This window comes from Lissotriton vulgaris, chromosome 7, assembly GCF_964263255.1.
Source record: "Lissotriton vulgaris chromosome 7, aLisVul1.2, whole genome shotgun sequence".
NCBI lineage: Eukaryota > Metazoa > Chordata > Amphibia > Caudata > Salamandridae > Lissotriton > Lissotriton vulgaris.
This window is the reverse complement of record NC_141695.1, coordinates 886,860,563-886,883,074: the sequence shown is the minus strand read 5'-3', so window position 1 is coordinate 886,883,074 and position 22,512 is coordinate 886,860,563. Positions and strand designations below refer to the sequence as shown.

At 44.1% G+C, this 22,512-nt stretch overlaps 1 protein-coding gene across 2 annotated transcripts in view; it reads right to left on the bottom strand.

Moving 5' to 3' along the window:
• DCTN4 (dynactin subunit 4) overlaps positions 1 to 22,121 on the bottom strand; it is a 117,268-nt gene extending 95,147 nt beyond the window's left edge. Inside the window, exons 1-3 of one of the 2 annotated variants that reach the window (XM_086931292.1) lie at positions 21,909 to 22,121; positions 12,481 to 12,551; positions 4,789 to 4,967 (exon numbers count right to left, since the gene is read on the bottom strand). In XM_086931292.1, coding sequence (XP_086787418.1) covers positions 4,789 to 4,967; positions 12,481 to 12,551; positions 21,909 to 22,121 — 463 coding nt within the window. The remainder of the gene's footprint in view (positions 1 to 4,788; positions 4,968 to 12,480; positions 12,552 to 21,908) is intronic. The other variant, XM_086931293.1, reaches the window with a different exon arrangement.
• Positions 22,122 to 22,512: the final 391 nt, after the last annotated feature.

The window sequence follows — 22,512 nt, the reverse complement described above, 5'->3', positions numbered from 1 at the left end:
GGCAAACAAGACCTGGAGAGGCCCAAGAAGTTGGCCGTAGCCTGTGAGTCCTTAAAACGCTCTAGAGCGTTGGCTGCTTGGTCACCAAAAAGGCGACGGCCATCAAAGGTCATGTCCATGAGGGTATACTGGATATCCCCCGAAAAGCCAGTCTATTTCATCCAGGCGTAGCGACGAAAGGGTAATGATGTGGAAATCGTCCTGCACAGAGAGTCGGCGCTATTCAGCCCACAACGGATGGCAAACTTCGCTGCATCCCTCCTGGCAGCAACAGCCTGGGAGAGCACTGTCGGGTCCTCCTCCGGACACGAAGCAGCCCCTGCGCAGCCATGTACCACACTGAGTGGGAATAACGGCCCAATAGACATGCAGTGTTTACCGACCGCAATCTAAAAGCTGGTGGAAGAGAAACTCTTCTTCCCAAGATGATAAAGTTTCTTGGATTCCCTTTCGGGTGGAGCGGTAGGGAATGAGCTCTTGGAAGTGGAGGCTTGGACCACTAAGCTCTCTGGGGTGAGGTGTTGGGAGAGGAAAGTGGGGCGCCCGGAGCCGGGCAGTGGCGTCGGGCAATCATCCTATCCACGGGAACCCCATGTTGGGTCTGGACCAGGTGCCCAAAAGGACATTGGTAAGTGCCTCATTGAACGGCAGAAGGGGCTCCGAAGAGCTTGCAGCAGTCTAAAGCACCTCTGTCAGGAGGTTAGGCCGGACTGTCACTGTAGGAAGCTCAAGGTTGAGAGCCTAGGCCGCCCTAAGCAACACCACTGTGTACGACGCTCCCTCCTCCATAGCGACGGTAGGAGACAACATGCCAAGGTCATGGGAGGGGTCTAGACCACTGGCATCCCCCACGTCCTCTCCATTCCTTTTCAGATTCTAGAAGTCCTCCTCCTCTGGGAGCCAATCTGGCCGAAAAGGTACCCCAAGAGTGAACAGGGGCACAAAAACCCCAATCAGCGTCGGATCCGGCGACCACATCCCTCGTTGCGTCAGCCGACCTATGGTGAGAAGTCGAAGAGCGACGATGCTTCTTCGACTTCTTCTTGTGCTTAGACTTACCAGACCCCGAGTGCGAAGACTTCAAAGACTTGGAAGAGGGAAGATGATGGCTCCGCGACCGGTCCCTCATGACCAGGACCTCGAACGGCACAGAGCCGAGTGCCGGCGCTCAAGAAGCTTTCGAGACCGCTCCCACAAAGCCTTTGGAGCCATGGACAACAGGCTGAGCACAACTTGGGTCCTGGTCGTGCTCCAGGCAAAAGAGGCACACGCGGTGTGGATCTGTAACCTACATCAGTCGACTACAGGAACCGTATGCCTTGAAGCTGGGCATCCCTATGTGCATCAGGAGTCGTAGACTCAAAAAAGACATCAACAAAAGTAACTCAAAAAGTTCAGCCACAAAGTGACTGGAGGTACCGCTCTCTCCAGTTCTGCTGGTGCGGAAAAAAGAAGTGACATCAGCGCACAAGGGCGGCGACTAAGTAGCTGCTGCGTCATCATCCCGGCAACCACAACACCAATGACGGATTCAGAGCCAACCGATGCCACCTTTCGACGCGCACTGCTGACGAAAAACTTTGAAGATCCAGTCCGACGCCTGGGGTAATTCTAGGGTAAGGAATCTATAACTAACATGTTTCTTTCAGATGTGCTCGTTTCTTGCAGCACTGTGTTAGCAGTAAAAACAGCACCACCAGTGGCTCCCTTTTAGGCAGAACAACAAGTCTGCACCCAGACGCCACAGGCTAGGTAAAACGGATCCGACTGTTGTGGCTTGGCGTAAAATTACACAATGTCTTACAGAAAACTACTTTAGAATTGCTGTTCAAGCCCTCTGTCGTAATGCCCTATTCTTTGGCCTCCCAGACTCAACACTGGCTCCCCTTAGGGGCATTAAACACGCTGCAGAATGTAACATCAAGGGCCTGAAAAAATGTGATCACATCATCCACTCCCAGATGGAACTCCATTGGTTCCCCAACCCTGCCTGCAACTTCTTCAAAATCAGATGCACCATTTACAAAGAACGTTCAGCAGCCCCACTCATCTTTCAGTGTCTGGAACAACATTCCGGTAAGAGTCAGGCCCATCCCGGTAATACTCCAATTTATGAAAGAATTGAAAACTCAACTACTTAAGGACACATCACAATGCATTAACCATCCACAACTAAGCTCCTGCTCCTCTTACATATCGACGTTATGCTGCTCTTTGACCAAGTACAGTGTTCTACTGCTTTTGGATAGGTATGTGCTATAGAAATACCATATGTATACCATACATAAACATGGGGCTGACTGGAAGCCCAGGTATGTTCTTGGTATGTCCACGCAGTCTTGTAGGTTCAACCTAAAAGTAGCCTCAGTGGGAAAAAAGACATTGAACACCAGTTCAAGATTTGAAACCTAAATCCCAACCACTACATTCTAAGGACCTCATGAATGACATGACAAATTACACCACTAAACACCTCACATAATGCATAAACAAAGATCACACCTTTCACTCATAGGCTGCAGTTAGCGGTCTCTCCCATGAGGAGAGGGTGTCTGCATACAGGTTTGGCCATGGCAGTGTACATGGTGCAGACATAGGTCATGTTCTGTGCTCAAGGCATATTCTGTGCAGCCTTGAGTTTGGGCCATGTCCACTGTGCATATGGACAAAAGATCTACTCTGCAGAAAAATCCTTTAGGGGAATGGCATAGGGTACACAGAGAGATATTTGGCCAGAGCCACAAGCTGCTTGTTCTTGGTGAAAGTTTGTGCATAGTGGGTTCAGGGGTACAGGATTTGGAACATTCATGCAGGAAGAGTTGGTGATCACTGGGCTTTGACCTGAGGTTTTGTATGCGAAGCAGGAGCAAGCAAGGATTTTGGGGTGTGTTTTTTTTAGCAGCTTCAGTAATGTCATATAGGATAAAATGGGTGAACCGTTACATGAATTCACAAGCTAACGTGATTTCAGTAACAACAGTAGTGCTGTAGCTTCCAAGGATGATGTGCAATGCATGGTTGGGGTGGGGCTTTAAATGTAGGTTAAGCCCACATTTCAATAGGAAAGGCATTTATCAACAGATCTGCACAAAATTTGAAACTCGTTTAGCATAGCCGACTAAGGACAGGAATTCCAAATGTCATGCAGTTCTGTGTAGAGGATATAAAGTTAACAGAAGGTTTAAAAATGTATTTCCCATTTTAGCTCCCATGGGAATTTCTGCTCACAGCTACAACCAAAACCACTGAATTGATTTACATCAAACTTGGCATGAATGTAGAACTTTATGCACAAAGTATGCTTTTGTTGGTTTGATGCATATCAGTTAGGTAGTTTTTAAGATATTAGCCTTTCTAAAGGATGCTGTGTAGGCTTGAAATGGTTAACACTTTTGTACTTTCAGTTTGAGGAATAATGCATGAAATTTGTAGACACTTAATATGTTGAGATTACTCTTGGTATTTTCAAACCAAACATACAGTATTCAAAACTAAGGGGCAAAATGTGTTCATTGGCTAACATTGCCACAATGTGACAAAGCTGCACACAATTTACAGAAGCTTGAAACTATTAGTATGTCAAAGTTTTGTACCAATCCATCAAGGTGGGGGGAAAAGTTAATATTGGCAATAACATTTTAATGTGTTTTTAACTTTAGTGCTTTTTATGAATCTGCTTCAAATGTGTCAGGCAGTTAGAAAATTACACCCAATGCAGGAATATTTGGTTTTGTACAGAGATTTGTTTTCAGGGGGCAAGGTGAGTTTAGCCGTGAAAGAGTGGTAAAATTATTATGATTTAGTAATAGCTTTGGCACAGTTGGATGTACTTTCACGATATTGGGCAGAGACTTGGAATGTTTAGCATGATTTTGGTTTCCTTAATTCCATGAAAGACATGGGTCAAAGTAGTGTTTGTTCATTTGCTAATATGGCACAGTTTAATGCATCAACACACAATTTGGCAAACACTTATAAGACTTAGGATTCTGCTGGTAATGTCAAACTAAGTAGATCAGTCAAAAGTCAAGACAAATAGGAAAAGGGAACAATGTTTCATTCACTAATAGTTGAACCTTGCTAAAATTCATGCAGATTCATCTATCGGTGACCGCTAGCAAATTTAGCTCAGTGCCAGGTCAGGCAGTCCCTGCAACCAACCTTCCTGCATACAGACAAAGCTGGTTGGTGTGCATGATATAAGGACACCATCAAGTAACCCGACCAAAAGATGGCAGAAAAATGCAACCACATTTTAGTTTCTGTGGATTGCAACAATACTTTTGCAGCATGATGGCTCTTCTATATTCACATGTGATGCATAATTCCTCTATTTCGTGATTAGGTCAGAAAATGTTAAGCTACAAAAACGTTTTCTACCTTTAGCGGGTTGTCAACATAGGTGGAACCAGAGTAGGACATAGACAGGAAGTCCAAAATACCACAGTATGTGACCACTATTTTAGATTTTTTTCTGCGGTTAGGTTCAGAGGGCTAAAGAGAAATCCAGAGAATAAAGCGGATAGAGAGTCATCAGAAAGCAGGACAATACCAAAAACCTCAAAAAACATAACAGGATCTTGATGCTGGATTGGCCCCATATGCTGGGGCAATGTGGGCTTATGGTTGACTTTAATCTCACTAAAAGAAACATCACAGAAATCAGAGCTAGGAATTTACATTACATGGAGGATTTAACCAAAGTCCCTACTCCAGAGACTTGCTAAGCCACGTGAACTACATATACAAGCATTTTTCACATTTCTCATAAAGAATGGCAAAGCTTACCAACAGACTTGTCCGCCATACCAACATCTCTGGAGGTCCAGCGGCAAAACCCACAGGCAAGGTAATAAGCCTTTTTCATGGTGGTCTTAGCTGGGTCATCAGGAAGCGGAGTTTGCATGCTTGTAGCACGTGTGGAGAGTGTGTGCATACAGCAAGGGCAATCAAAACAGTTGGCACACCTGTCAATTATAATCAAGAGGGAGAGACTTTAGGCATTGAAGAACAGTGTAGTATTGTACTATATTACTACTTTACAAATATTAGTCCACTCAAAAACACCAAATTGCTAAAAATAGGAGAGAACCTGAACAGAATTACAGTGCACTAGAAGACGTATACTAGGAGTGTTCAGATCTGAATTGAGGAGAAGCAACAACTGGGATTTTCGAAGTGAGGAAGAAAGAGTGCTGCATATTTGTAGTTTAAGGTGCCAAGTCATTGTCCTCTATGAAGATGAGATCAAGGGCCATTAAGCTACCAATGGGAGGGATGGTTATATTACCTGGATAATAGACAGAATTAAGGCCTATAAGAACAAGGGTCACAACAAGAAGTAACTTCTACTTACAGCTATGGTCATTCACCCTCCTCAACACACAAGACTCATACAAATGATCCACAACTAAACATGCATGACAAGAAGCACCGCATTACAAAGATGACTCTGGTACCCAAAGATACGTCAAAAAAGGTAGCACTAGAGTTAGCTGAATCCTCTTAGCAAAACCAAACAGGCTGAAGAATACCACTTGTATTTCCACAATAATGTTGTAGAGCAAAAGGAAAGGGAAGCAGGCATGTGAGCAAATCCAAAGAGAAGGACGTCTACATCTTAGAGCAACATCCTACAGAACTATGATCCTACAAACAGGGAAAAATAGAACAGGACCCTTGAAAAGCAAATAAGGGAAATGAAATGATCACCTCACAGATACACATCCTTAATATTAAACGTCGCTAAAACATAACTTAACGATTCCATCTTTTTCTAAGCAGAGTAAACCACCATCTTCGTAATCAATGTATTTATTTATTGTTCCCAAAGGAAAAGATATTGGTTTTAATATGGGCAGTCGAAGTGGCATAGCGGGCAAAACAAAAATTGGCCTGGAACGTGGCACTGAAAAACGACCAGTTGCTGAGACCAATCTCGTTTATCTTTCACGTTTCTTTTTTTTCCATTGTCGCAGTCTTCCGTATATTTTGAAAAACTCGCTGTAAATATTTCATGTTTTTGTAGATTTATTTTTAAAAGGTCTACATATATACTTATATTTACACAGTTCACGGTTTAGTGTGGAAACTTTGGGCCATGAACCACAAATTCTAATTTAAGACTATGATTGGCTGAGACACATGCATGACACACCATTCACATGGACTAGTAACTCTGCATGCACAACCTTATATAATGATTAGCCACTTCCTTCAGCTTCCTCGCGTTTCTTCTTTTTTGTCTTCCCCCCCTTATATTTCTCTCGGAGGATGATATTAATCCCCTCTAACAACCTTACTCAGGAGGTTATATTCTTTAAGGTCTGAATGTATCACCTAGACCACTCTTTTTTAAACCAGAAAATGCAAAAAAAAAAAAAAATGAAACGGGTCATTTTAAAACTTTATTGGAAATGGAATTGACAACAATTCTTATAAATACCTTCACGGCACCTAGACACCTTTTTTCGAAACAGATATTGCAAACAAAATAGATCAGGTCATGTTGCAACTTTTTTGTGAGTTGGAATTGACAACTTTTTTTTCAAAATAGCATTTAGGCGGACGCATAGTCAACGTTCTAGTTACACACATCCGGGCTTTCCTACACCGGCAGCTTTATTTAATACGCTTCCGGGTTCACGTCACGTGTCCACTACCAGGAACACGGCGAACCGCATCACCTTAACCGGCATTGCTGCTCAATTCTAGTAAGCTCTGTTCCCCCGCTTGTGTCAACTCAACGCAGCCCCCCTCCACTTTGCTCTCTTGGAATCTACAGGGGCATGACTGATATCGCCCCCCTTTCTTTTGTTTTCAATTTAGGCAGCTTTGTACAATTGAGGATCACTCGTCCTTACAACAGCCTTCAACCAACCTGCAGGGTAGAATCACAAAGAGTGAATCGCTCTGGTAAATTTTCTAATTTTGTTTCCCCTGACCCTTTTATTTTAAACGCCTGTAATAGTTTGGTGCCACAACCCGTGAACCTCTCTCGCGTTTTCCCTTTCTTACTGCAGCATGACTTAAGTTTGAGCCAACCTGGGCTCCGCCGCTAGTCTAAACCTCTACACCTGTTACCAGAGGTTTGGGGAACCCACATCGGAGGTTTCCCTTTTAGGTGAGATTATCCTTGCACCCATTTCCACATCTTGAGTGTCCTTCCACATCCATTCTCAAAAGCCACCTAACTATTACCCAAATGGGACGCTCATTTAGTTTTTTAGGTTTCGCCTGGCGTCCACTGCGCGGCAGTGTTCGCGCAGGCGAAATCTTTTGTTAAGCAGTACGGGGCTTTGTCCCACCTGTCTCCTCCATTGGCTAGCTCCATAAATGGAGATTAGCCATTGGAAGAGAGATGCGTCAGTCATTGTGGGAACAGATTCATGGGCGTTCCGGTGATTTTTTCCCTCTCCGCCTCTTTTCGTAGGTCATGCGGCGGTGGGCGGTTGTTTTTTTGTTGTCGCGGCATGTTTTTGTCATTTTCAACGTGTGCTTTGCAGGGGTGGGCTGCGCGATATCACTTTCCTTGTTTGTGTGTGTGTGTGTATGTATGTGCATGTCTATACAAAATCACAATAAATCGTATTTCTGGTAGATTGCTGGTATGTCATTACAGAGGTGTTTATGCCCGCTGCAGCCTGATCGCTGTGTCCGAGGATTACTGATCCTGCAGCAAGCACATGTCCCCCCTCCCCCGGCCCAAACTCGGGGCCTGAACCCCTCGTACATTGAGGGCCAGCGCAAGAGCGGCCTCAGCTCCTTCCAGCCGAGGGCGAGCCGCGCTGTGCCCGGCATATTTACACATCAGAGTTATCTCCGCTGGTTCACACAGAGCCTTGCTTTGATGTACGGCTCAGCTTGGAAGGAATTAGTTTCCTAGCCCCAACCTTTGACCCTTCCTTGGCGTGCCTAAAAGGCGGCTGGCTGGCGCGGTCAGCGGAGTTGTGTTGTTAGAGCCAAGGGCCGTAATGTTACATTTTTAAGCCGTGTGACTCATGGTTGGCATGGAATGTGCACATGGAGTGATGACCTCTGACGGTGCCCCTTTCGCTGCAGTAACCAGGCCGAGGCAGATTTTAAGACTAGAGGGCCACGCTGGGTGATCACAGCCCGCCTGCTATTCTAAGTAAGGGCTTTGAGCATTAGTCTGTCTTCCATTGAGATGGCTGGCATCTGTCCTGGGAGGTGGTGACATCACACGGGGCTCGGCCAGGTACTGCAGCAGCAGCATGTCTGTGTGCAGAGCGTGGCTCCGAGTAAACTACTTAAGGGTTTACACTCACTGCTTAAAGAGGAGGAAAACCAACAGGGCCTGATGAGCACACCCTGGCCCGTGCCTGCCATGGGCTGTGTTGACTGGAAGCTCTGTGTAAATCACTGCGGGTCCCCGCGAGAGGCAGATTGGGGGGGGGGGGGGAGGGGAGGGGGGTGCCGTGGGCGGAGGGCCCTTTCAATGGGAAGCCACGAAGAGCAAACACAGCTGCGCAGGCAGGCGGCCGCTCACAGAAGGCCTCGATGTTTGGCTCTAGCCGGCACCCGTCATTGTTAAAGATGTTATTTGGAGCGGTCACCCCTCCCCGAAATGGAACACGGCGGTAATAAAATGTCTGTAGTCTACTTGTAATTGGATCGGCATGAATAGAATTGTAAACATTTTCAGCGTCCTGGAGTAGAGACAATGTAATCTACATATAGTAGATGTGTCCTCGAATGCGCATGCAAATCTGTCAGAAAATAAAACCAGCTAGAACTACTTACCATGGCGGTGCCCCGCCCCCCCTCAGCTGAAGCTTTAATGCTCACTTCTTGGTGAGGGTATGGTATAGGGGGCTGTAACCTGTCTCCGTTGTGCGACTACTCGGCATTCCACTGTGGTAATCTGCTCTACACTTCACAAGGTCTGCCTTACACCACATTGTGAGGACCTGTAGGCTGTGCTTGCTTCCCTGCCCCCTCGCTGTGCGTCCAAACTTGGGCCTGTGGTGTTCCTGGATCCAAAGCACAGTGGTATGCAGTAGTGTACGAGGTTGTTATTTCTCCACTATAGTTGTACCCAGTCTTCTTCCCAGTTCAGTGGTATTTGTCCCTCGCAGTTACAATTGCAGCCTCTCTCGTGTAGTCAGGACATAATGTTTCTACTTCTGAGGTTTCATTTAGCTATTTAAGGTATTCTGGGAGTTGTTTTCGTTTGAGTGGCAGGCCGGATACCAATGGTTTGTTCAGAATAGCCAAGCACTGGAAACATGGCTGTGCTTGCTTCCCTGCCCCCTGGCTGTGCTTGCTTCCCTGCCCCCTGGCTGTGCTTGCTTGCTTGCTCTCCTGGGTGAGTGTGTGTGGCTCTGGGTGGGTGGGTGTGTGGCTCTGGGTGGGTGGGTGTGTGGCTCTGGGTGGGTGATTTTTAAAAAAAATAATAATAATAAAAAACTTACAGGTCACATGCTAAAAGTAATTGCAGCAACATTACCACCCTCCATTTCTTATGGCTCAGAAATTCTGAATATTAAAGACGCCACAGTTTAAATACAGCACAATCCACATTTTTCAAGAGATTGTTTTTAATAGCGCTACATACCTCACAGGCACAGATCCGCCTTGAATATGGATTTCAAAAAATCAAATCCCGGCCAGACAATGTGCACTAGTAAAGTATTACTGGAGGATGAGGGAAGCAAAAAACACCTTAGCCCACTACTGTTGGGTGGAGATTGAAAATCAAGCAAGGCTAGTCAACTCAACCACAACAGTTTTGAAGGAATCCTTCTCGGCATTACAGCTAGAGAACGCCTGGTTTACCCCTACAACGTACTCCGGATTGAAATCGGTTGTGAATAATGCCATAAAATGGATTTCTTTATTAACGGATAAAATTACCTTTTCAAAAAATCCCCTTGGTTTTTCAGATGGTGAGAACCATCTGCTGAAGATCCTGATGAGGTTGTTGAACATTTCCTTGTTCTGGAGTGAACTCCAACTCCTTCAAAGTATAAGACATTCTCTGACATGTATGGAACTCACAGACTAGTGTGGCAATCAATTTTCCTCACGAGGGAACACTACACATATGACAAGGTATGATGAAGTCTGCTCAAACTGTCATGAAAATAAAGTTCACTTTCACATATTGAAAAAAAATACTTGTAAGTGAAGAATCTCACCCTAAAATGTCAAATTATGTTGGTCAGTACCACATAAATAGAGAGCTCATTGCTGAAGAATCCTAGCTGGGTAGAGCACCAACATTAGCCTCGCAGGTCTGAGTTATGAGACACCAATAGGAGAGGCTCAGGCTTAAAAACAGTTCAGTCTCCGTCTCTCTCCTTGGTTATACTAATAATTTCTGAACATTTTCAGTTTTGAAAAGAAAAAAAAAAAAAAAAGGATTTGTAGAGTATAAATTCTATTGCCGCCAAATTTTCAATGTTACTATACAAATGGCAATTGGCCAACTTGAAAAAAGGAAGAAATGGTGGGCAAACTAAGGGAAACCAAATAACCTCCACTCGCTCGCGGGAACCCTTTCCCTCTGGCATTGTACAAGGCAAGTATCAATTTTCCTTTTTTAAATATCGCCTGGTGCTTGTGAATACTAGGAGATTATAAAATGTGTACAGATTGGTAGTATAGTATGCTATTTATTGTAGTTGACAAGCGTGTAGGGCACAAAGAAATGGGTTGAATACTTGCAAAGTCACAGACACTGCCAATTGCTCTGGGCCATGCTCTCATACATCGTTTCTTCCCACCATACTATTTCAGACAGAGACCAGCTATGTGCAAATCAGCCAGCATATAGTGTTGCAATGACTCCCTAGAGGAGAAGCTTTGAGTGGGTCATGCCGCCTCTCTCTAAAATGGTAATAAATAGCATATTGCATTCTGTGCCTCTGCATATATTGGGTCTTGCCATTTTTTCTGTGAACATTTTTTTTATTTTTTTTAAAACAAGTATTTAACCAAAACCGGGATTTAAGGGGTTGAGTTACTGCTGTAAGTAGTGAAGTAGGCCTTGCGGCTATTTGTAGGATTATTTTGCTTTTTAAAAAGTCATTGTACCATGTACTCATTTAGGCAGAAAACTGTTTTTCTAATGTTAATTTCGCTATAATGTCGTAATAAACTGGAAATTGACCTTTTCACTATAGTAATAAAATGTCAGTTTATTCATACATTTGAGCGGCTTAATTTTTTGTTCAACCATATTTACTTTCACTGGCATGGCTTCTATATCTTTAATGAGCGCTTCTAAATATAGATCCTGAAAAACACAGTTCAAAAGTAGTTGGGAGGGAACAATAAACATAAAACCCTTGAGAATTACCTGTTGTCGTTAGGTACATAAACCTTAACTCTCCCCACACAAATGGGTTGTTCCTGGCTCCCCAAACATCATTCACGTTCAATATGTTTCCAAATAAAGAAACAGTACCGTATCTACAGTGCATGCCACCTTTCTGTTATCATTATTATAGACATCAATGTCACCAGTCATGTCATTACATCCTTTGTGATGAAATAGGTTACATCATGTGCAAAATAATGAACAATCCATTGAGGAGTTAAAAATGGGTTTCTCTAAGAAAGTGGGACTTCTATTGGTGTAGCTAACCATAACTGGCTTCATGGGGGGAGGGGGAGTGGGTAGAGAAGGCTGTGATTTTATTTCAAACCCATGTCTTCTTGTTGTACAACTCGGGGGGTTTCTTTTGCTAAGAAAATACAATGCAAGTCTAAGTTCGTTAGATTTTTGTCATTAGTGCAAAACCTTATTCCGAAACATACTGTTTGCCTTGAGAAAGTCACTTAGTCATGGGTTGCAGAAGAGTTTTGACTGTCTTCAGACTTTGAAGTGAAATTAATTAGACTGTAAACATTAAGAGGAAACAAAATAAACTGTACTGCAGAAGATTTGATGGGGTCTGATTGATAAGTGGTCAAGCATAATTGGGCTTTTTATGATAACCTATTTAATTCAATTGACAGTAAATGAATGTACTAGTACAGGGTGCTACAGCCCAAAGAAAATTATAGATGGGACCATCAGTACTCTGGCTTGAATGGCAAAAGGTTTTTCAGATCAGGAACAATGGCCTTTTGGAAGTCCCTAGACCTGAAAACATAAGGATCTCCAAATAACATGAATGGGGTACAGTGGTGGGCGAGTCTTTGCATCATGGTGCTATAGGTCACAACTGAAGGTGACAGACATCAACTGGAATTAAGACCATGTGTCAAAACACACATATTGGGAGAGCAGGAAATGGCTCCAGGTAATGAAGAAGCTTGGTTGGAGCTGGTCTAAATTGCCCAACACAGAGCTGTATGTGTGAAAGTAAGAGTCCGAACATTGTCACAACAGGTTAGTATAAGGTGCCAAGCAACACAGTTTTGTGGATACCCTGTACACATAAGAACAAAAGACAGCAGGCTAAATTCCTCTGGAGTATTTAAAAAAAATTGAGATGCTCCTATACCAACCTGTTCTTCTTAAGCTTGGCTTCAGCTGATGGCATATTTTCCAGGCAGCTTGGACAATAATGGGAATCCACCTTCGGAGAAAACAGACCCTATTAACTACAAGTCTGCAAAACAGGCCATAGCATCACACAATAATTCATGACCAAACATTCCCAACACCTTGAAAGGATGGTTTCAAAATTCTACATGCAGTGCTTTTAAAATCCTCAGTATAGACCGGAATGGTGGGACCAACACAGGGGATAGTCCGCTTTAATTGTATTGCCTTCATGCAATAGTCCATACCTAATCAACAGGCATCCATTACCTTGTACAACCCTGGGTGATAACTGTTGCAATTCTCGACTCACAGCAAATATAAAAAGGTAATAATGACCAGAAAGAAGGACATTTTAAACAACAAAAAATGGGTAACAAATTTTAAGTGCTTTCCAAAATCTTGGAGTGGAAGTAATGTTCTGCAGAGAACGGATGCCCTAAGTCCTTTGCTTCTGCTCTGGGTGAGAGAGTTCTGTGTCATAAGACAATGGAAACATTTCCAAATGCTGTATTATTACAATACCTAAGTATAATGTCACTTTAACCTTTGTTTTTCTTCGGTGAATTTCTATTGTTTTTTTTTAATGTAAAGTTAGATGTCCATTGCCATGCGCTGCATGGGGTTAGGCACATTACCCGACCTATGGCTAGGCCTGCACCCAAGCCCCTGCTAGTGCCCAACCCTCCACTGCGCAGTGTTTGGCCTTGCATGGAATAGGCTTTGGTGAGCAGGGCGTGCCGACCAACCCCACGCAGGTGCCCTTGTGCAGCATGGGGATGGGTGCAGTGCACCTAAACCCCACAGGTACTGATGACGGTCTATGTGATTATACAATCTATAAAGTGTGGCATTTTAAGGAAGGCAGACTTAATGACTTTCTCAAGATATTAGCACACCAAAATGTAAAATGTGGGCCTAGTGGGTTTATGAAGCGATCAACATATCAACATAAACAAACCCCCCACAAATAAGTTCTCCCCTTAGGCCCTGGCTCACCCCGGCGATCTTTTAATGAAAGGTTGGAAAACGCACCAGACCTAGGGGGGCAATTGGCCATGTGCTACCTCAGCTTTAAGGTATTTCTCTTCATCACTATTGCAACTGGATGCCTAATTATAACCAAGATGGCTAGATCAAGCGCCCCCACTAATCAGTCACTGGTAGTATGCAGGTTTTTCCGGTATGGAAACTACATAGAAAACCATGGTGTCCCATTTCCACCAGGCTTAATAATAATAATGTCATTTCAAAGATGCTGCTTTTTTCACATTTTTATATTAGTTATAGAAGGGTTGAGGAATGGGTGTAATTTAATTGCGATTTATTTTTGTACTGCTCTTTTCCGACACCAGCAGTCTGGTGTCAGCTAAGACAAGCATTGGCAAAGCCAATAGGTTGCAAATTTCTGACCCACTGGCCTTACCAGTGGGTTTTACATGCGAGTCTTCGTGCTGCCCTTCTTTTCCACAGAGAAGAAGGGCAGCATGGACACTCGCTACTCAGTGGAGCTTACTATTGACTCCGCTCTAGCCTAACCAGACATGACCTTTCACAACGTTTGACTGAATAATCAGTGTTATCCCAATTCTTTGGAAGCAGTGTGACCAAGACGGACTTTACCTTATTGCTTGTGGTACATGTGACACATTGTAATTTACTTGATTTTACAACACAAACGGATTCCCATAATTGGGAATCAAACGCAGCTCTGTGCCCTCCGCAAGGACTTCCCAATAAGAATTACCATTTTAGCGTGCGGTGGACGACTGATTGGATCCGGAGATATCTATTCTCTTTCTCCAACATTGAAGATGTCACGAAGTGGCGAAACACGTGTTGGCTGTGTGTTTTCTGAAGAATACAAGTTATGTTAAATTATTTGTAAAGAGCAATCTATACCAGAGGGTGTCCTGGTGCTGAAATAGTAAGCAACAAAAGGGGTGGGAACGACCTACTGATTGAGAAGCCAGGTTTTTAGAAGCTTCCTAAATTGAGACAGGGAAGGAGCTGATCTAAGATTGAGTGGTATAAGAGTCCAGGCTGTTGCAGCTCTAACCACAAAGCTTTTGCCACCCCATTTCGATTTTTTTTAAATCGAATGGCATTTACTTTGAAAGAACCTGCTGATCTTAGATTTCTTGAGGGAGTGTACCTAGATAAGGCTTTCTTCAGAAAAAAGAGGGTCCTAAGTCATGGAGGGCCTTGTACGTCAGGTAGAGGGCCTTAAATTTGATTCTGTTTTTGTCTCAGCTTGTGGAGATCCTTGAGAGCAGAGGAAACAGAGTGGTGCCTAGGCAGGTCCAGTAGGAGTCTGGCCGCCAAATCCAGAAGAATCTGCAACTTAATCAAATATTGAGCTTGCAGACTGATGTAAAGGCCGTTAAATAATCGATCTTGGATAATACAAGTGTGGAAATAACTGACTTCCTGAATGAGATGGGCAGAAATATTCGAATTTTTTTAAAGAATTCTCAAGGTGTTATATAAGGAGGAGACTACTGCGTTAATTTGATTGCCCAAGAGTAAGTGGTCATCAATCATAACACCAAGACTCTTGGCTTTCCTGGTGGGTACTGTCCCAGGCGAGCACGGGGCAGTCCAAAAGTTAGAGTTATTACCAAGTAAGATCACCTCAGTCTTTCCACCATTAGGCTTAAGATGGTGTCTGTTCATCCAACCTTTGAAACGTTTCATACAGTCGTGTATGCGAGCACCAGTGTGGCAGGCATCATTGGAGGCTGATCGCACAATTTGTGTGTCGTTCTCATAAGAAGTGAAGGCAAAACCCAAAATATTGAACCGGGGGGGCAAGGTCTGCGACGTATATATTGAAAAGTGTTGTGCTAAGAGAGAAACCCCTGTGGAACCCTGCAGGGGGAACGGAACAAGCTTGCTCACTTTGCCACAAGATTCAAGCAAACCTGGCTGAAGACGGCTGAAATGCCAGAAACCGGTCCTAGGAAGCTTGTTTCCCGTCCAGGAAGACATGGCTTGGCAGTTCGGGCTGGACTGTTCCCATGAGGCACAGGGTCAGACTGATTTGCATATGGCCATGTCTGAACTGGGGTGGCAGAGTGGGCTAAAGAACGGTGATGGATTAAACCCAGATCTGTTGACTGGGTGTGAGTTTTTGATTGGTTCAGATGCTCCGTTCATCACCACCCCCTTTTGTACACATCGCACGATTCGCGTGTCGTTCTCATAAGAAGTGAAGGCAAAACCCAAAATATTGAACCGGGGGCAAGGTCTGCGATGTATATATTGAAAAGTGTTGTGCTAAGAGAGAATCCCTGTGGAACCCAGCAGGAGAAACAGAACAAGCTTGATGAGAAGGCGTCAAAGTTTACTATGTTTTCCCTGTTTGACAGGAAGGATGAAAGTAATTTCAAGGAAAGGTTTTTTATACCTTTTGCTTCCAGACTGTGGATCAGGGGGGAATGATCCACTGTGTCAACCGCCGCTGATTAGTCCAACAGGATAAGAGCGGCTGATCACCCCCTTATCTAGGATGAATTTGAGCTCATCGGTGGCCTTGATCAGAGCAGTCTCTGTACTATGTGCGGATCTGAATCGAGTCGGGTGCAGGCAGTTGGAGTCCTTGATTCACTGATTTAATTGAGCGCTCATTACTTTCTCTACTATTTTCGCTGGGAAAGGAAGCATGGAGATAGGTCGATAGTTGGTCGGGTCGTCGGGATACAAATTGGCTTTTTTCAATAAAGGCAGGATGGAGGCTCATTTCCATTGGGATGGAAGTTCTGAACATATTATTAAATAGGTCTCAAAAGGTAGATCACAATAATGTTAGGGACTAGCTCTATAACTGAGGGCGGACAAGGGTCGTCTGGAGAGCCTGACTTGGTGGTTAAGATAAGGTCTTTTATTGATGCTGTGGAAACAGGTGGAAAAAACTTGAAGCTTTTAGGAGACAAATCCATATTTGAAGCTGAGTTCACATTAACTTGACCAGTGATTGGCAAAGAATTACCACAGTGACAAAAGGAGTAAACAGGGATGTTGAATTCCTATAGCCTGACGCCCGAGACATATTGTTTGTGGTCAAGGGTAACAAGTTTTCATGTGTATTTTGTACCTTGAGACAAGTAGACCCAACCCCTACAGCACAAACCCTTTGGCTGCCAGTTTACAGTACCACATTATGGATCAGGGAAGGGCATTGTCTACAGTTAAGGAAAGAGAAAAGAGAGAGAGAGAAAAGAGAGAGAGAGAAAAGAGAGAGAGAGAAAAGAGAGAGAGAAAAGAGAGAGAGAAAAGAGAGAGAGAAAAGAGAGAGAAAAGAGAGAGAAAAGAGAGAGAAAAGAGAGAGAAAAGAGAGAGAAAAGAGAGAGAAAAGAGAGAGAAAAGAGAGAGAAAAGAGAGAGAAAAGAGAGAGAAAAGAGAAAGGAGTGAGGGAGAGAAAGAACAGAGAGAAAGAGAGAGAACAGAGAGGACAGAGAGAGAGGACAGAGAGAGAGAAAAGAGAAAGGAGTGAGGGAGAGAAAGAACAGAGAGAAAGAGAGAGAACAGAGAGGACAGAGAGAGAGGACAGAGAGAGAGAAAAGAGAGAGAACAGAGAGAATGAAAGGAGAGAGAATGAAAGGCGAGAGGGAGAGAAAGAACAGAGAGAGAGGAGGTTAATAAGAAGTCGCAAATAATTATTTTCGATTATCTCCAGGATGGTTACATTCTTATGACCCCAGAGTTCCCAACAGACTTGGAGATTTTTAAATTTGGAGGTCTAGGGATACAGGACGAAATGAAGAACCTCGTGACCTCATAATACCTCCTGTATATTACTCCAGCTTTGGATGTGGGGGGAACCAGCCAAACTGATTCATGAGCATGACCCATAGATAATCAAATATATGGACTTTCTCTAAGAGAACACCACTTAAAGTCGGATGGGAACACGCTGATGGGCAAGGGATTAAAAACCAAGTACTTAGTTTTACAGTGATTAATTTCCAGGCCTCCCCTGCTTTCTGAACATCTCAAACTGGTCCAGGAGCTTCGGTGTTCCCAACGGAGATCTTGAAATCAAAAGTCTTCTGCAAACAGAAAGGCTGGGACCTTCCAATTAGCTAGACTCTGTCATCATTCTCACACAACCCAAGATGGAGCACTAAATCATTATATCAAAGAAATAAGTTGGGGCTAGCACACATCCTTGCCTCAGAGCCTGAACGAGTGGGATGGGGGGCTGTCAGTTCACCCCGAGGTCCTCTTCTGACCTAAGCAAAATTAGTGTGGAGCCTAATAATAACATGAAGGTGGCACATCAGAACACTAAAATCCACCATAACCTTCCACAAGGACTCCCTAGGTTTGAAATCAAAAGCAGACCGGAGGCCCACAAAGATCACATATAGGCGTCTTTCCCCAAGAACAACATATTTCAAATAAATCAGTTGAAGACAAAACACCTGATCAGTGGTGTTAATAAACATCCCTAAAGCCGGCTTGCAATGAAGACAACATTCCCGTATCTTCCAGCCAGTCACGCAATGTCTCCATTATAATCCAGCTGAAATGTTTCTGGAAACAATCGATAAGGCTAAAGGGCCTATAGCTAGATGGAAGTGATCTAGAGCCCTTTTTAAAGATCGGGATTATCTCTGCCTCAGCCCGTGATGGTGGAGGGGCGCTCAGTATTGCATTAAAAACAGTGCGAAGAAAGGGCACCAGATATCCTTTTCAGCCATAAAGAGGTCACCAGGGATCTTATCTAGACCAGGTGCCTTATTAGGGGTGATCCAATCTAGTGCTTTATTAATTTTGCCCACAGATAGGCTAAGATTCTAGGGCGGCCTGCGTATCTCTGGGTTGGAAGTGCCTGAAAAAGCAGTAGCTACAATACTACTCCTGTCAGAGAGCCAAATATATCACACTCAGAGGGAGGGGGCTGCATCTGCAAGGCAAGAGTGCAGTTTATAGAAGTGGTCAGCCCAGGCAGCTGCAGAGATGTTGCAGTCAATTGGTGAACTGACGTCAGGGCCACCATTTGCAAGGATGCGCCAAAAAGAACAATGGTCTTTTTCTTTGGCAGTGGTTATCATGGCATCTCATTTTGTAAACTCCTAATCTCTTTTAGCACTTTAATATAGCAGCTTTGTAGGAGATGAGTTTTGCTTGCCAAACTTAGCAGTGGGCAGCAGTTTTATGTTTGATCGTTTTTATAGCTACCGCAATGGAATTAGCTCTTCTTTTAAATTGCCTCTTTTTGTGAGTTGAAAGCCCCTTTATTATCCAACATCACGCCTAAGTACTTGTATTGGTCAACTACTTCAATTGATGAGTCTGCCATATGCCAGCGGTATTTGGAGGTTCCCTTCTTTGGATGTATCCTCATAACCTTTGTTTTATCTTTGTTGATGGTTAACCCGTTGGATGCTGAATATCGACTATTTGTATCTAATAAGTGTTGGAGCCCCGACTGACCAATACAAGGTTGTCTACATACAGGAGGTTGGAGAGTGGTAACCCTCCCATCTTTGGCGCATGAGAATTGCAAATGTCCAATTTTGACGAAAAGGTCCGACAAACAGGTTGAAGAGTGTCAGCGCCAAGACACACCCATTTGAGCCCCATGGTGGTTGGGATTTTCCTAGACAGGTACTTTCCATCTCCTAGCTTGACTTGGACCCATGTGTTTGTATGTAGCAATATTAACTGGTTTAGGAGAGCCAATGGTATTTTCTTTTCCTTCATTTTGTGCCAGAGCTTGCTCCTGTCGATTTTATCAAAGGTTGACGAGTAGTCAATAAAACACATGAATAGGGGTTGTTATGCTAGTTTGGCCCTGTCTATCAGTAGGGACAGTGCAAGTATATACGTAGTTGTCCCCATGCCCTTACAGAAGCCCATTTAGTTGATCTGTATTATTGATTGTTCTTCGGCCCAGGCAGTAAGGTCTTCCAGAAGGAGGACAGCATAATATTTCGCCTCGATGTCAATTAAGGCCACAAGCCTGCAACTTTTTGCTGAGTTCTTATCCCCTTTCTTGTATATTGGGGATATGATTGACCCCCTCCAGGACTCCTCCTGTGATTTGGCCATACAGTGGTTGTAGTCCATTTTGAATAGAACTGGTGGGATCCCGTTGGGGCCTGGGCCCCCTCCTTCTTGCCTTTGGCGATCCTGTTCTTAACCCCTTCCATGCTCATGACGAAGCCCAGCCGTCATGCACTACGGTGCTCTTGTGCTGATGACGGCTGGGGTTCGTCACGGCCCGCCCCTGTTCGTGCTGTTTACAGCACACCAGGGGAATCGCGGCCGCATCGAAGGGGTTAATTTGAATAGTTGTAAATAAAAGATGGTTGTTTCTTGATGGGACATTAAATGGTTCAGTGAAGGAACTTGAAATATTAGAGCCAAGTGATCTTAACGCAAGATCCAAAACGCTATGGTCGCTGTCAAATGGGAGTATCACCTGCATTTCAATCATTATGGGCCATATTCAAATATCCAACAGGATATAGTCAATAAGGCTAGTCCTATACAAGCAGTTCAACATATGCCTCCCCTCTCTGACATCAATCTCCTGTTACAAGCTTGAAGGAAATTGTTCAAAGTGAAAGAGTTTAGCTGAAAAGCAGTAGCTGTCCAATTCTTAATAGGTGGAAGTTTGAGCGCAGGAACTGATCAAGTTAGATCCTCTTCGCCAAACAGGATTTCAGAATTAGTACGGAAAGGCTCAAAGTTACAATTCAAATCACCTACCACAATTTTAAAATAGACAGCCGGGAGAGTAACCAAATCAGCATTAATCAGATCAATGAATGACATTTTAACTCTGCTACCACCATGCCTACAATAAACATTACACATATATATATACATACACACACATACATATATACAATAGATCGGAGACTAGCGTCTGCTATAGGTAAGCTAGGAAAATTCATACTGTGCTTTGGTCAACAAACCAACTGCTCACACTTTGCTAATAACTGTTTATACACAGTATTTATTAGTCAGTGGCATCTCTACACTGGGCCACAGCTACAACTAGTGGGGCCACCTGTAAAGGGCAATTGTAACGAGTATGTGCGCATAAGGGTATGTGGAATGATTGCTTAAAATATTTAAAATCAGACTTTTTATGACTCTTTGCATACCTACCTATATAAAAATGTAAATGTAAATTGATACTTGTATAGCGCACTACTCACCCGCTTGTACGAATACCGCTGTGGAACCCATCCTGGCTTTCCCTGTGAGGCGTCCACTCCTGGGCACCCCAGAAGGTGGAGGCCAGGCATCCTTAGCGTTGTGGGCGCCGTTGTGGAGATTAAGCAAGCTATTGCCCAGAGTTGCAGAGTGGGACTCCATGATTGGAATAGGAACAGAGGCACACACTTCTCCACTCCTATACACATACATACATCTAAAATGAGATTTAAACATTTGAGGCAAACGTAGACTCGTGTACTTCCTTAAAGACTTCTTTGCAGTGAAAAGAACATTAACAAAAATGAGCAGTGTCTTTTTTTTCTGTTTTGCCTTTGCACATTCAACAGTCGTGCTGATGTGTCCCAAGAAGGTGGCATGAAAAAAATAGAACAGTGGCACGGGCTTCATCTGGCTGACATCTAGTGGCGCTACTGTTCTTAGTTTTAATGTTATATAATTTTCTTTGTATATGTGTGGAGCACATATGTCTTTTAAAAGTGGCACTGAGATGTATTCGGAGAGCCCATTCATTGACATGAAAGGGGCCATCTTTATCATCCGTCGATCCTGTTTTACCCACTCTGTTCATGTAGCTCCCATGTCTTCGGGCATCTACAATCTGCGTTTGGAAGTTATGCATGAGCTGCCAACTCACTCAAGACAACCATTAGATCGATCTACTGCGAGGTTGTTGCTCTTTCATGGACCCTTTATAACAGTAAATCTCAAGCAGTATCACTGGAACGGTCAACTTATGCCTGGATATGCGCTTCACGAACGTGAGACCGGTGACCGTTCTTGCAGGCAACATAAATAATTCTCATACCACCCCCCATGTCAACAAGGAGCCCAAATACGCCCCGCAAGCAACAACACTCGGACCTATCGATGGAGACAAAACAGTGACAGCTCTTTAGGCCCACACTCATCGCCCAACACTTCAGCCCGCCCCCATTCTCGGTGTGCAACAGCAAACGCTACCAGTCAGTAGACGACCTCTCATGACCACTAACTCGTGACCAATCAGAAGAACAGTTTTCCACCGATTCCGCTCATTTCCGGCACCAATACATGATGGTGTCCAATCGGAGCGTTTTCCAACTCACAACCTGTCATTGTGACAGCCAATAGAACCGTGGGTTAGTTTGTTAGTACAGGCGCAGCAATGAATTACTCGGACCGCACACCAGGGACAGGGCAGACAGATACTCACCTCATGAGAAACGCACTCCAGGGAGCGAAGCTCTCCACAGTACCGGCAGAAGTAGAGCTGCGAAAGGGGCGAAAGCAGCTGCTTTTCGCCATCAACTCTATAGAGTACCCGATCCGACTGCAGCAACGACGCCATCTTGAACAAGCTCCGCCTCTTCTTCGTCACAGGCGCAAGGCCGTTACCGGGTGCGTCAAGACGTACATGGCCACGCATATCATCACGATTAATTCGGTCCGACGAGCAAAACTTTTATTCTTGAGATATGTTAGAAGAAGTATCCCACAGGACAGTTCTTTTAACAGTTTTCTAGTTTCCCCCTATTAGTATTAGCCAGTACTGGAACTGAAAAAAATGCATTCAAGGAACTCCTAAATTCAGGGCACAAGTCTATAAAAAGAAGTTGGGGGGGGGGGGGGGGGGGGGGAACTCAAAATGCAAATTCCCTCATGACGTCACGTGCTGAACGTGTCCGGTTGTCTGAAAAGGACACCAGGACAAGTTCAGTGGATGGTGTCCTTCCTGTTGAAAAGAGTGGGGGCACGCTGTATACCTGAGCGTACCCCCGACTCGATCCCTGCCCAAATTGGAGGGTAAAAGTGTGGAA